Source organism: Melospiza georgiana, chromosome 9, assembly GCF_028018845.1.
Source record: "Melospiza georgiana isolate bMelGeo1 chromosome 9, bMelGeo1.pri, whole genome shotgun sequence".
In the NCBI taxonomy this organism is placed as follows: domain Eukaryota; kingdom Metazoa; phylum Chordata; class Aves; order Passeriformes; family Passerellidae; genus Melospiza; species Melospiza georgiana.
Window position 1 is genome coordinate 13,631,233 of NC_080438.1, and position 15,860 is coordinate 13,647,092.

A 15,860-nucleotide genomic window follows, 5' to 3' on the forward strand; every position below is an offset into this window, starting at 1 on the left:
CCCCTGCACAGACAGGGGCACCTTCCTCCAGACAATGGTTCACATCCAACCTGGCCTGGAACACTTCCAGGAATGGGGCATCCACAACTTCTTTGGGCAGCCTGTTCAGGGCCTCACCACCCTCACAGAGGAGACTGTAAATCGTATGTACTTTTAAGAAACTTGTAACTTGTGCTGTTGGATGGTGCTGAGGAGCAAAGGCAGTAAGTGAATGAAGCATGACAACCCACTGACTCTCATGTCCTTCCTTTCCAAGCAGTCTAAAAAATGTTCACTTATTTGGTGGGTATTTTATTCTGTATCAGAACTTGTGAAGTGAATGTTGAGGAGCATTTTCAAGAAGCCAGTTGTGAGTGGGGACATTTTCAGCAAGTGCACCAAACGCCACATAGGAAGGAGATCTTCCATCAGGGGATGGTTGGATGAAAGTTGAGATTTTGCTGCTTGGGTTTTTGGTTGCACCTCTGAACAATACACAAACCAAGAATTATTTGCAAAAATTATTCAGTGACACATTTCAAATAATGAATATTTCAAGTGAATTATTATGGGCCATACTTGAATAGGAAAAGAAGCAAAATAGTTTAAGAATTATTCATGCAGCTTTAGCACTGATGTAATAAATATTACATGGTGTCAGAGGGAAATGAAGAATGTTGAAATGAAGAAAGAAATTCACTATGAAGAAAAAGTACCTGAAAATTGGAGAAGGTGATTACAAAGATTTGAAATACGTGACTAATAATGAAGAGACTTAAGAGGGGGAAATAAAAAGGGTGACAACTCTGAGTCACTTCAAGAGGCAAAATACTCTTCCTCTTTAGTTGTTTACAGAGAACATACAAACTTCCCAAATCTCCTTAAACTCTGTCTAAAAACAAAATGAGGGAAACAAAAGAAGACCCCCTAGAGTCAGCCACGTGGGAACATATCTAGATCTGGCTAAGGGAGTTACATGATCAGAGGTACTGATTTACAAAAGGGCTGTAATGCAGAAAAATGCCATTTTTAATATCAAACAATGTCTTTTTTATTTTGCAAAGTGACTTCTCAACAGCTTAATACTGAAGTAGGAGAACAGCACTGTATGTTTCTTAAGGACAGAGTCCATAAGGCTTTTATTGTGCTTTGGGTACACATTCAGCAGCTTTAGCTGCTGTGCCACTGATCACGTCTGAATGGTCACTCAAATCTGCTTTGACATACTGTGTCAAGGAGCAACAGCGTTAATTCCAGGTCTGCTCTTCTGCTCAGATGTAGTGTGTACAGATTCTCATTAGTCTTATCAGTTGACTCTTCATTTCAATATTAAAAGAATCCCCATTTTTAAAATCCTACTTTTATGTGAGAGAGGAATTTAACCTTCTATTTCTTCCAAATGCGTTCCTATTGACCTCTCTTTTACAACAATAAATCGAACATAGGAGAGAAGAAAAGCTTTAAAAACCCATCATATTCCAAACAGATTTTGAAACAAACTTTCTCTCTAAAGTAGAAATGGGGACACATTACACATTTTTTCCCTATTGACAATGGACTTGGTCTTCTTTTAACCTCAGGAGTAACATATTAAGATGAAGTGTTTTACGTTCACCATTTCCGTAAATGTCTCATTTACAAAATCTGTCATGGGCACACCAGTCGCCTCCTCATTGGACATTTACCAGCCTTGGCATATCAATCCATCTCTTGCACATCTGCTCAGAAAATGTAATTAGTTATACCCATATGCTGCAGAAGTACATGATCAAACTTAGGAAACAGAAAAGGCCGAGAGACTTGACAGCCTTTCTCCTTCCTACTATGTGTATTTTGTTGAAGACTTAGGAAACTGAGGAGCTTTTCTTGCCCTCTGCCACAGGGTGGGGATATCACTCTGGAAGCAACTTCCAGAGTTAAGGCAAAGCAATGTTTTGTTTTTTTTTTTTTTTTCTAGTAGTGATCACTTTGAAACAATAATTTATGGTTTAAAAATACATAGTATTCTCCAAACAGGCACACCTTCTTTCCCTGGTCATTAAAATATTATGAACATATCCTTGCAAGGAAATGTTAGATAAGATGGACAGGGAGCTTCATCAGACGTTCTGACATGGGAGTCCAAGATGAGAGGCTTTTGCTACAGCAAATGACGCTCTTATGTAGCGAGTATGGGAACTCTCAGCTTGCTGATCAGCTTTTTGTCAGCTCTGCTCAAGCTTGCTGGCAAGTGCCAAAGGAGAGAGGGACTTAAAATCAAAAATGGAGCTCTGCCTCAGCAACCAAAAATTGATTCAATGGCAACTTTGTGCTACTGGCTTGTGGGTAGAACTATTCCATGTTCACCAGTGCTCAGCCCCTACATACACTGGACATGTCCCTGCAAAGGGGACGAGCAGAGGGCTGGTGTAACTCCCTTGGTCTCATTCAGGTTCCTTTTTTTCACTAGTCAATAGCAATTATCTTGCTACAGATACTGAACAGAGCTGTTACAACTGTGATTATCCATTTATCCATTGATCCCACCTTCTTTGAAGTTCACCTCAAAAAATGAAATATACTCTGGATAGTTCCATCTCCATGACATGTGATTTGCAGCTTTTCTCAAAATCTCTTGTAATGAAGCATTAGTTAAGTTTTTCACTGATGGTGCATTATCAGCCTTAGTTGGTGTCATGTTTAAAACCCAAGATTACACTTCAATTCTCAAGAGATCTGAGCTTTCAACAGGACCTCACAGTGTGGATCAGAAGCCACTGTCCACTAGTTAAATAATACAGAAAAAACCAAATTTTGTAAAGGTTGAATTCTGTAAACTCTGTTGTCATGTTTCTTACTGAAATCCAAAACAATGTCACTGTTCACTACATTAACAAAGTCATGGTGATGTGGCATTACAGAAACAACATTTTATGTTCATCTCTGACATACTATATTTAGCTGTGTGTATTGTTTCATGGCTCTACATTTTTCTTAAAAAAAAAACCAAAAAAAACACCCCACTTTCAAATTATTAGCATTCTTTTACTTCAGTAGGGGGTTCAAAACCAAAGCTGTTGCACCTCCAGCCTCCACCTTTTCTTTTAGGATTAACTGTGAAAAAAGAAAAGCTTTCATAATTACAGAGATTTAGCTTTCTTTATAAACTTGCTATTTTAAGATCTGTTTACAAGATGAAAATATGAAACATCATTCAAAAACAGTGTGAATTGATTACATTCTTCTGAAGAACATGTAGCAGTAGAATATGCATTTGTAGCTGTTTTGTACAGCCCTATAATTAAGATTTTATTGCTTGCTTTCTAAACATGTTGCCACTGCTGGAGAACAGCTGAGATAATTTAAATGAAACAATGGAAAATGCTGCCCCCTCCCCAAAAAAATCACCTTCCAACCTTTTAAAAAAAGGTGGCAGAAAGACTGTGATCATTGCCAAATATAGGAGTAAGTCAAGATAGTGATTCTAGTTTTCTGCTCCTGCTTCTTTTCAATGAGCAAATTCTCCCCAAATACTATTAATAATTTGAATGCCGATCAGTTGGGAGACAGTCTTTGGTCTCTTCATTAATTTCCATGTATCCTGGATCACAGCATGGTGATGGTGTGGTCAGCAATCATATTGGGAATGTTCAGGTATCTCAGAACGAATGAACAAACCCAAAACTCCAAGGAGCACCATATAAATACATTTGAATGCTTAGAATTACTCAAAGATTCATTTCTGCTCTGATCTTACATTTTTAAACTAAAATTAATACCAATAAATTTGTAAAATAGCTGTACTGCAAATAATGAATTAGAACAATCTAACATCTGGATCCGTGTTATTGGACAGGGACTCCAAAGAATAATCTTCAAAACCCTGCTGTGTATTTGTTCTGAATAAATACTTTTGATAAATGAGATGACATATTACGAAGCAAAGAAGAAAAAGTACTTTTGTCCATAAAGGTCTTTCAGAAGACAAATGTTTCTGAGGGCAAATGAACATATATAGCAATAGCATTGATGAGCTTTGTCAAATTGCAGATGATTTTCCAGGCATGGAAGCCAGAATTCCCATGGCAACCCTCACAAACTTCATATACACATTCAGTGTAGGTAGCAACCCATATATTGTAGGAACATTTCAAGTTAAGTGTTAAAAACTAAGCTAAATATAATTTAAACCTTGAAAGCAAATATCCTTCTAATTGTATCCAAGTTATTCTTTTCCTTCTGTCCTATTTTCTGATTTTCTGTATTCTGAAATCTGTGTCTAGATTGCAATCCAAGTGACTGCTGCCAGTTATCTTTGTACCACTCCCAGAATGTGAGTAAGAGACAAAGTGCAGTTCCTCCTTTTGCCCCTCAGCATCTCCTGGCAGTGGGGTGGCCTGGAGAAAGGGATTGTCCTGCCCAGTGTGTGCCTGGCTGCCAGCCCTGCACACCCCTCTCTGTGCCACCTCCTCAGTCTGGGTCCTGTGCACTCTGTCCTAGCATGGCTGTAAAAGTCATTATTAAACTGGGGCCAGAAGGGGCTTTATGGAAAAAGGGGAAAAGGGGATGTCTTCTATTGGCATCTCTGCATTTTAACCATAGGTCTTTTCAGTTTGGTTATAAGAACCTGGCTGAGACTGGCCAGGTTGACCCAGTACTGCCATTCTGTATTAGATATTCTGGATGGGGATGATGATCGTCTGTACTGAGAGTCTCTCTGCTTCAGCAGCAAGTCCCACATGAAGAAAAGGCTAATAGAAATAAAAGGTTCTAGGTGCAGCTTGTAGCAGGAGGGTATTTTTCATTTGCTGTAACTGTATGTGACAAAATGAGGCACAACTGTATTTGTATAATATTTTAAAATTCTTTTAACATTTATGTGTCACAGTGTACAGTCATCATCACAGATTAAAAATGAGTTGATTTTTCTGCTTTAGTGCCTCCCCTTTTATACTTCTCCATTTATTTTCTTTCCTACAACGAGATGGTAACAAAACAGGTGCAATCATAGGAATAAAGGAACATCTGCAATGCACCAATAAATATTGAACAACTTACTCTACAGTGTTAAGCTGTCACAATTAATTCATTTATAAAATTTGTCCTGTCCTGTCAGTGAATGAACACATACTCTCTGATGAGCTATTGTCATTTAGGTATTTTCTCTCAAACCAAATTACAAATCTTCTTTTGACCTTGCTTTAGATTTACTTTTACCTCAGCTGAGTATCTGCCAGGTTGTTTTGTTTATTGCAAAAGGTATTGCTGGTGGACAAAAGCAGGAGAGGATGTACTGAATTCTTGTAATAATTTTTCTCTTAATAATATAATTACTGTCAATTTCCACTCTATTTCATAGACTCTCATAATATTTTCTAGGTTCAAAAGGACTCTCACACATTTCCCTCTTTAACCTTTTATTAGATACAAATTTTGGACTCTTGTGTTATTGAGGAATCAAGCAGTGAAAGGAGATGAAAAAGGAGTGATTCTGAAACTTCAGTGAGCTGCTGGTCCTTTACAGGCCCTGCCAGCCTTAAGGGCTCAGGGCCAGCTTTGTGGGGCCCAAACAATTTTTATAGGCTCATGGGCAGGAGGTCCTGATGTTCACAGCAGCTCTGGGTTGTCTTCTAACCTGACAAATAATGCAGTGCCTGAGTGAAAAAACATTTCTCCACTTAGAAGTGAGGAGCTTTGTGACAGTTGTACATGTGCAGAGCAGATTGCTCAGCTCTTATTTTACATATTATTTCTTTACTTCCTGGTGAAAGCTTTATTTATTATTTAAATTAACAAACTCCAGAGTAAAAATTAAAAAAAAAATAAACATCTTATTTGTTTTCATTTGGAAAAAGAGCCTGGTGAGATGCTTCACTTAAAAAAAAAAAAAAAAAAAGAAAAAAGAAAAAATCATATTGTAACATTGCAACTACTTTCTTTTTTTTTTTTTTTTTTTTTTTAATTAAGGAAGTTAATTCAAAAAAGCAGTTCAGTTGCTCTTTAAGCTGCCATGGTGTTAAAAAATTATTTAAAGAACAGTCAATCTTCCCCACATCACATATTTACCGTTACTTTAATTCCAAAGAAACTTTTTAGTTTGGTTTTAAAAGTTAATGGCTTTCTGGTAACTCTTGGTTAAATATTAATGCAGACATAATAATGCTTATTCCTTAAGTAAACTTTTAAGCAATACAGCTTTCAAATTAATTATTCCTGCTGAACACTTACTGTCATGTCCCAATCTAGGTAAAAAATTTTAAACCTCACATATGACTTTCTGCCTGCAGGAAAATGAATACAATGATTTTGCTATATTTTTTCCAACTAGGTTTTGGACAAGGACATCCTCTTACTGTTCTTCATTTCTTCAGATGTGTGTGTACCTCACCTAAACCAGGATGTACCCTCATTTTCCAGGTCTCCAGAACCTCCCAAGTCTGCTGGAAGTTTGTGTCCATCCCTTTCAGGTTCAGATGAGTTGTTGCCTCTGTTCCTCCCAGTGAGGCAGTGGCACCAACACTGGGGGCTGCATCCAAACACTGGTGCAGCTTGAAAATTGTAGCACAGGGGGTTTTGTGAAGGAGTTCCTGGTTCATGCTGTTGGCCAGCACTTTCAATCACTCTGTATTCAATAAGGAGCCTCTGGGGATTGCATAGATAAGGCTTCTCTCTCTTCATGATGATTGCAGGACTACAGTAAAGATGCTGCCTGCATGACACACAGCAGTTAACAGCAGGTCCACACAGCAAGAGCTGCAGAGCTGGCAAGTGCTTTATGAATACTTTGCTGTCCAGGTGCTTTCTGCAAAGCTTTTACAATCTCATCCTCTTCTCACTCAAGTCAGTTGCACAGCTGGCAGGTAGGAGCTCCTCCATTTGTTAGAAACAGGGTTATTTAGCAATTTTCTTTGAGTAAATTTAAAACATATCAGAGTAGCTAATTTTACACACCTCTACCTTCATCTGTTCTTCATGAAGTTGTAAGGGACTGTTTGTCTAAAGTAGTGGGCAGTGCTGATGTGTGATATTAAAATATGATTTAGATATATGAAACAAAACCACTTGATACTCCTCATGGCCTTCAAAGCTCCTGCTCAAAGGTTGATTTCATGATTAATTTATGCCAGCATTATCCTAATTTTAGTGATACTAGAAGTGAAATCCTGTCCACAGCTATCAGGTAAATGAATAGAATTCAATACATATTGCACAAACCTTTTTGAATGATCATTATTTTAGGCATAGGCTGACAGCAGCAGGGGCCAGAAGAACCTGTATTTATTTCTTCTTTCTCCAGACATGCATGTTACCATAGATCAGTTGTGAAGAGTTGGTATCAGGCAACACTTTAAAATCATTCAGCTTAGGGCCGCTGATTTTTTACACACATCCTTGTTTCACCTTTACTGCCAGCAATTTGCTCTGGTGACAGGTCCCCTGTTAGGTACCAGAGAAGGCTTTTGTTCTTTTCTTTGTATGTGTTTTCAGTCTAATGAGAGGGAGGTGCATTGTTTACAGGTCCTAGATATGAACCACTGAAATACACAGAGCATGAAAATCCAGTAAGGGGCAGACTGATTTTCAGTAATCAAATAGCTTAAGCACTTTCCAATCATAAATCTAAGGAAGGCTCCACAAAAGAAGAATCTTTGGAAATAAGTCTAAATAGGCAATAGATTTTCTAAAATTCTAAGTTTCAGAAGTATTTCCATGACAAAAAGGACAATGTTTGATCTCAACAATAGACCTTATTATTACATGATGATAGAGCTACTAAAAAATCAGGAATTTATGGTCACAAGGCCTCTATAAAACTGACTGCTAAAGTCTTTCCCACATAAGTTACGGCCTAGCTAAGAGAAAAAGAAATGAAAAATACATCATGAACATAATGAACATTTTTACCTAGAATGCAAAATGTCCATTGGTGCTTCTGATTTCCAAATGTCTCAGGTAATAATGTTCTAGTCATATATATACAGATAAAATCAATGTAACACGCATTGGCACTCCCCATCTCAGCTAACCAGACATTGTATGTCCTTAGAGGTGCCTAAATTAGCAGCATGGTCGTAATTTTTGGTTACACTCAATAATTTCTAGCCTTCCACTAAGCCTCTTCAAGCTCAATTCCTTGAACCTCCGCTTATCTGGTATTCAGAGTGTTACTGCTGTCTGTCTTGTTGCAATCCTGTTTATAGAACTGCACATTACAGAGAAATTAGGAGCTAAAAACAGCAGGCTAAATTGAGTATTAATAAATGCAAATAAATGCTCACTGGGGAAAAGCCAATTCTCCTATATATACACACTGATGGATATTAAATTATTCAGTAACCTTCAGAATAGCTCTGTGGACAGTTCTGTGGAATGGCAGCTCAGCATTCAGTGGTACTTCAAAAAATAAATTAGGAATATGATGACAAAAATCAAAGCATAATTATGACAACATGTCCATTTCTGGTGTGTCTGCATTTTGATCACTGGTTGCAGCGGAACTAGAAAATACAGAGAAAAGCAGTAACAATGAGCACTGATGTGAAGTGCCTTTTGTACTATATGGTATTGAGCTATGGCTTTTCCTCTGGGAATACAGACAGTACTTGGAAAACATGCTAGAGCTCTGTAAATTCTTGAGTGGCACAGGGAAAACAAATAGGAAAGAGTTGTTCATCTCTTCTCACAATTAAACAGGCAGGAAGTGTTACCGAAAGTTGTTGGGCAACTGGTTTAGATCACAAAATTGATTGATTTTTCCTACATATTAAGTTGTGGAATTCATTGATATTCATCATGGTAAATCCTATGAATTTAGGAAAAAAAAAAAAAAGAAAGGGAAAGCCATTAAGCATATTGAAAGAAGCTCTGGTGTTAAAAAAATCCTCAGGAAGGTACAGTGGGTAAAGAGCACAGTCCAGCCATGTTGTTCTTCCCTTCCTCCTGCAAGGATCCACTGCCAGCATGGCTGGAGAAGAGCCTGTGAGGCACAGCCCTCCAGCACTGCACTGCCCTGAGCACAGGCTCACCTCTGCACAGCGAGTTGTCCACTTTGGGAGAGATTGATGCTCCCTGCAGGATTTCAGGAGCACCTTAACTGACACTTCATAGATGAAAAAAAAGAGCTGAGCTTTCACTACCACTTCATGGGGGGGCAGCATGAGAGCACTATTCCTAGCATTGCTGAAAAGGTCATGCTGGTAGTCAAGGTCTTACTTGCAATATGCATTTTTTAAGATGAAAGCCACAAAACCCTTGCTCAGCTTAGACAGCTCCACAGCCACCCAGGAGCAGCAGCCATGTGCTCTGGAATTGTCCCTTGCAGCCATTAGGAGACTGACCAGAGCAAGCTCACAAAATGCCACCACAAAAGGTGCAGGTGATGGCTGAAGCCCTGCTCTTCTGCAAGGCCAGAGCCCTGGTTAGGCTGTCTCTGATCCCTGGACCTCGTTCTTTCCATATAAAGCCTGTGGCTTGCTCAGACCTTAACCACCAGGGAGAACTGCAGAAACTACAGCTGCAGACTGGAGGACCTTCTGGGTGGAATAATTCAGTGACTGGAAGACTTTAATGCATATTGCATGAGTGAATCAGCTGATCATTTTAATGCAAACCTCTTATTTTCTTAACCCCTCCTCTTCCACACTGACTGTCTAAAGAGGAAAGAAGTTGATGATTACAGGAATGTGAGCCATGGGAGCAGGTTTCACCCTGCAAACTCCAAATGGAAGTTCTTGTGTTGGCAGGATCAGTGCTATGACTAATGGTATCACTGTACATACAGTGTTTCATGAACTGTCACTTTTTTCTTTATCCTTTAAAAATGTCAAATTGAAGATGTCTAACAAACATGTAAATAATGCAAACTGAAAACTAAATTATCAACACTTTAAAGCAGCATTAATCTCACAGGACATGTTTGGCATCTTTATGTCCTATGTTGCCATTGGGCAACTAGAAAGATCTATTAAAATAATACTAAAGTACTAGTCCTTGAGGACTACATAGCATAATTCTGTAAGTACAAGAAATTACTCAAGAAAGAGAATCTAAAGAAGCATGCTAAAATACCAAAATACTTCTAAAAAGACAAGGATACAGACTGATGACAAACTTTCCTTAGTCAACTTTTTATTAAAATGGAGCTATTTTTACATATTTAAAATACTTTATATCAAAATTACACAATATTTATGAAAAAAATTGTATGCAAATGCATAAAAATATGTAAAATCAGAGCTAAGCAATATAAAGCAATATATAGCATGTTTCAAAATGTATTTCAGGACTAGAATACCTGAGTGTACAATAAGCTGGTTTCTTGCATTTCACTGATTTTAACAGTTAAATTTAATAATATATCTGATCTCATATAAAGCACTTTGGTTGGGAGAAACTGCATGGAAAAGGCAGAGATCAAGCAGAAATATTTCTCAAGGCTTGTCTTCAGAATCTTCATCCACGTGAAGATCCACTGTTTGAGATGCTAGGAAGGACTCCCACGTAGCAAGGCACTGAAAAAACCAAAGACATACATGTGAGTGCAGCAGAGAGATTTCTGTGAACTGTTAGCCAAGGAGAAAGAGAATGAAAAAAATAGCAGAATACACACACATTGTCACAAGCTGCTTTTGCAGGATCATGGTAAGAGCAAAATACGGTTTCCTAGGCAGCTCAAAATGCAAAACGTTAGCTAACATGCTGAGTGAGCTGTAAAGGTCAATTTTACATAATGACAGGCACACACTGTGAGCACTGTAATTGTATGTTGTAGCATGGAAGATGCTATCATTAATTATGCTCTTCTTTAATCTCTTCCTTTAGTTACAGGCAAAGATCTCTTCCAAATAGAAAGCACATTGTCAGGCACTGTTCTCTTGTAATCTCTGTGGATTCCTAATGTATACCCAATTTTCCTTCCAAGTTAAATTAAACCATTTTTTTTTTCTAAATAAGGAGAGAATTCATTTTCCCCCAGAGTAATGGGAAAGAAATAGAACCAGAAAGACAGAGGCTGGGAGTAGGGAAATTGTTATCCTTAAGTGGTATTTCTCGGCTTATGGAAAAATGTATTTACAATTGTAAAAACTATTTTTTTTATCTGAAGCATCCTGCAGGCAGTAAAATGAAAAAACCAGAAAACCAACAAAACCCCCCAATTACTTTGGTTCAATTTAGCTTAAATGAGTCTTGGCAGCTTGGCATGCCATTCTAAATCAGAAATTATTGTTGAGAGCCATGGCAAGGCTGTCACAAGGTAACCTGCAGTGAGTTGATGCTTGTTACCCAAAGCACCAGGTTTCTACTATTTCAAGTCTGTCAGTAGAACAGGACAGGCAAATTGCTGCAGTAATTTCCTTGTTCTGATGCTATTGAAAAAAAGCCTTGAAATGGAAATGTTCTTAAAAAAATTTGACTTATACATTCATACCTATTGTTCTTGACAATGCAGCTGATTTACTACTTCCTCTACACAGTTTGTTTTCCATGAAGAATCTTTATTATGCACCATAAATAAGTCTATTGAAATTTCCCAGGAAATATATACTAAAACCTGGACAGCACACTCCATTTACCTGAACTTTGAATTAAATCAGTACCCTGAAAACAGTGTTATTTCCTAACTGAAATCTTTTGTCAACAACTATTCAAGCCACAGCAACCTGCTAAGCCCAGCTCATGGAAGCACCTTGTATCCATCTGTCATTGCTTAGGAGACATGAAAATGACCCTGCTTGAACTTGCAGCCACCTAACTCCATTAGACATTTCTTGTGAATGACTTCCAAACTCTGCCATGAAATATGGAGATTTAATCATTCTGCACTGAAGAGCCAGGTCCTGGTATAACTGCATGTCTGTGTGTAAGCAGATGAGTGGGAGGATCTGATAATGTTAAATATAAGCTTGAAGAGAAAAACAAAGAATACAAACAGGATGACTGGAGCTGGGGGAATCCATGATGATTCAAGGATACAGAACCAGGGATACCCAGAAAATTAAAGGTGACAAAAGTAATAAGAAAAAAAAAAAAAAAGCAGTAGCTTTGTCTCTAAAGACATAAGAAAGTAGAACAAGTGGGTCTTCAGGAAAAGGAGAGCAGTTAAAACCCCAAGCCAACTGAACTAAAAGATCACAAAGAATAAGCATGAGCTTACTATTGCACGGGTTTTTGGCTGTTATCAGGCACGAGATCATTCCTGCTATTCACATTTAAATTCATGGATACCATGAATTTACTGCCCCAGTCTTTCTCTTCAGATCTTGCTGACAAAAGCCCCAAGTAACTTCTGCTGCTCATGCACACAACAACATTATGCTACTGTTCAGAGTGTATCTAAGGTCTGAATTACTGTGAAAAGAGAGGACTAACAGGATAAGATTCATGTGGAGATCTACTTTCTTCATTGACTTTTTGGAGAAATGTTATTTAGAAATGGTACACCAGGGGGAAACAGTGACGATACTGCCAGCCTGAACAGTGAAATACAAGTGTTGAAAACTGACTTCTAAATTAGAAGGTCTTTTTGACCTTTTGTATAAAGCCTTAAAGTTTGATCATTAGATTCTCCCCTACTTCACTGTGGCATCTGAGTCTATCTGAGAGGCTTGAGCTGGAATGTGGCCTCTTGGTTTTGAAATGTCAGTGAGGCAGCTACTAGCAATGTGTCTTCACTGTGGCTCTCAAACTCCTCAATTTCTGTTTGTTAGAGCCCAGCCTGGATCACCATCCTAGAAAGCTGCAAGGCACGGCTGTTTTTCAAAGCTTTTTCTAGGTGTGGTACAAGAAAACATTACTTTTTCTTGAAGAGTCTTTCATTGGAAATGACAGATTTTTTTTCTGAACCACAGTTTAACTGAATTACCACGTAAGTCCAAGTTTTGTTATTCCATAATTTCAGTAATGTGAATTAAAATACATGTATTGTCATTGGCTGCAATGTAAAAATGGCTTTGTGTTATCTTTGCAACACTGAGCCAAGCTGCACATGTTAAAATGCAATAATAATACATTGCTTGACCAGATAGATATGATCTACTCAAGTCTGTCCAGACAAAGATGCAAAGCATTTTTTTCACACAAGTTATTCAGCTTATAATTTATCCCTCTTTATGGAACTAACACACATTTTTAAAAATGTAAGAGCAATGGTGGCTCATTTCACTGTCAGACATCACAGTGCTCCTACAGCTGACAAATTTTATAATTAACCACACCAAAACAAAACTAGATCCCTGTGCCTTAGGGCCAAGCTTTTCACATTGTGAAGCATGAACTTCATAAACAACATTTTGTTAGTGATGTATACTTCAACATTATTACCAAATGATTTTACTCCATTCTCCTGGGAGGTTGAAAATGGAGATCAAAATAGAGGATCAGCCAGTTTTCACAAAGGAGACAGAAATGAAAAAAACTCCAGAAAATCCAAACAGAGGAAATTAAATGTGTTTGCACAGGATTGAAATTCATAATCCAATTACTCGTAAAAGCCCAATGGAAAACATAAAAAAAAGCCTAAATACACAAAATGAAATAGGAAGAACTTAAATAAGGCTACTTTACCTGAAATATTCTGATTACTACTGGAGGACACATATCTATTCTGCAACATCATTCTTAGAAAAAGCAGCAAAAAGTTTTTCATATAGTACAATTGCATATATAATGAAAAAGGAGATATAAAATTTGAATATGTAGTAAGGATGCTAGCAGAAGCAGTGTGTCACATGCCATGTGTGTTTCTGTTCCAGTTCCCAGTTATCCATGGCTGATACCTTAAAACCAGCAATTATGATGGAGTTTTTTGGAGTAGAATCTGAAAATGAAGTCTTGTTTGTGTCTGAAGGTATTTTCATTATTTCTGTGTGCAGGGGAACAAAAACTAGACCACACAGAAATAGTAATTCTCACTCCAAAAAAATCTTCCTGAAATTATTTAAAAAAAAAAATTTAAAGGCTGAAGTGAATGAGGATTCGAAGATGGATCTGCCTTTGAAGCAACAGGGACAAAGAGGCTCAGATAGGGGAGCTTTGAAAATCTCATGAAGTTTGGTAGCTGAACTCCCAGGCATGGCTAAGGTAGGATGTGATCAACACACAGGAGCAGCCAACTTTCTGCTACACGACCAAATGACTGCTTAAATGCATCACTACATAGGCCTATAGGGCAAATAAAAAATCTCATCTATTTTTCTGTAGCTTTTACAAGACTGAGAGGTTCATAAGGGCTTTGGAGTTAGAGGGAAGTTGCTGTAATGGGGAACAAGTATTGCTCTGCCCTAATGAATCTTTTGGATCCATTTATGCCTGTACAACAAATTGTGCTTGAAACACTTAAGAAAATCAGGAAATTATTTATTTTTTTGAAAAATAGTAAGATGTGCCAATACTAACAAGAATCTGACTATATCAAAGGTAACTAATTATCTGATTAAGATGCGGGGATTAATTACCCATGCAATAACTAAAATCAAATTATATGCCTTAAAACAAAGGTTCATCCATGCTCAAGAGAAAACAAATTCTTTCAATGCCAAAACTATCATCCCATTTTAGGAAAAACCACCAATCTGTCTGCATTTCCTGGAGTACCCAACAAGCAGTGGAAACCCAAACTCTGGTATATTTGCTGGATTTGCAATCTATAACGAGTCTTTGGGTTGGACTGTAACCTAGCCACTTATTCTGGTGGTTTTCCTAAAAAAAATAGGTTGTCAAAATTCATTGGCTGCATATGTACTAGCTATACTAAACACATGAGAAAAAAAAAGAAAAATTTAGCACATGTTGAATTGCTTCTATTTTTTGAAGCCAGAGTTCAACAGGGCCTGGTTTGGTTCTGCTAGTCTGCAGCAGCAACACTTCAAACCTGCCAGCTAAGTAACACTGCCAGCACCACCACTAACTCTGCATCCTGCTTTGGATTTAGTGATGCTCCATCTTTAGAATATCTATTTCTAAATTTAACAAAATATTCATGGTGACACTCAGTTTCTCAGATGAAAGCTCCACCCTGTGGACAGTTTGTGATTCCAGCTGCTTGGCAGATACCTCTTCTGGACTAAGCTGTCAGACCATGGTGTCATGCCTAAGACCTCATGAAAAGGAACAAAATAAATGGTGTGGTGTTAACACATGCTGAATCAATGCCATTTATTTCAGAAATAGAAGTAAATTGATGAACTTTTAAAACCTAAAACCTTTTCATTTTGTTTCAGAAAATCCTCCTTATTCTAGCAACGCATTTACTGTCATTGTAAGTACAATATTATTTTGGATTTAAGACTTTGTGGAATACAGAGAGACTTAAGGATGTTTTCAACTCTTTTCCAGAGCAAAGAAAGTACAGAACTGTATGAAGCACTGAGACCAGCTACAGGAATACCAAATGATTGGTCAGTCATGGTAATTCTTGTCTCCTAAATGATTTTAAATATATTATAACAAACCTTGCACATTATCAATTGAAAGCTTTCATTTTCACAGTCCTGCACAGGAGCACCCTGTAAATCTGCAACACTGGGATTTTATTCATGTCTTTGTTACCACAGTATTGAGAGACACAAAACTGTAGAAACAAAGGAACACTTCCTATTCAAGTTTAATAAATGCAGATAGCCAGTGAACTGGAAGACTACAGGAATAACTTCTAAATTGTAAATCTGGAGAAACATAATTACAGGTAACACTTTGGAGTAACATTTAATTAATGTGAACATTAATTCAGCTTAAGGAAGAGATACTCTTTTGTGCTAGCTAAGTGATCCTTGACAAGTTGACAGCAGAATCCTTAGGAGGCAACTACAATTAAGCCAAAACCCAAACAAATGTAAGGTCATATTCTTTGCCCATTGTGACAAAGATGAAATAATATTTTGGAAATTCTTTGACACGCTGCTGTG

General features: G+C 37.6%; 1 protein-coding gene across 2 annotated transcripts in view; it reads right to left on the bottom strand.

The window, feature by feature from the left end:
* Nucleotides 1-10,069: 10,069 nt before the first annotated feature.
* SNX7 (sorting nexin 7) overlaps nt 10,070-15,860 on the bottom strand; it is a 56,259-nt gene continuing 50,468 nt past the window's right edge. For both annotated transcript variants that reach the window (XM_058029903.1, XM_058029902.1), the window contains exon 9: nt 10,070-10,469. In XM_058029903.1, coding sequence (XP_057885886.1) covers nt 10,389-10,469 — 81 coding nt within the window. In that variant the 3' untranslated portion in view covers nt 10,070-10,388. The remainder of the gene's footprint in view (nt 10,470-15,860) is intronic.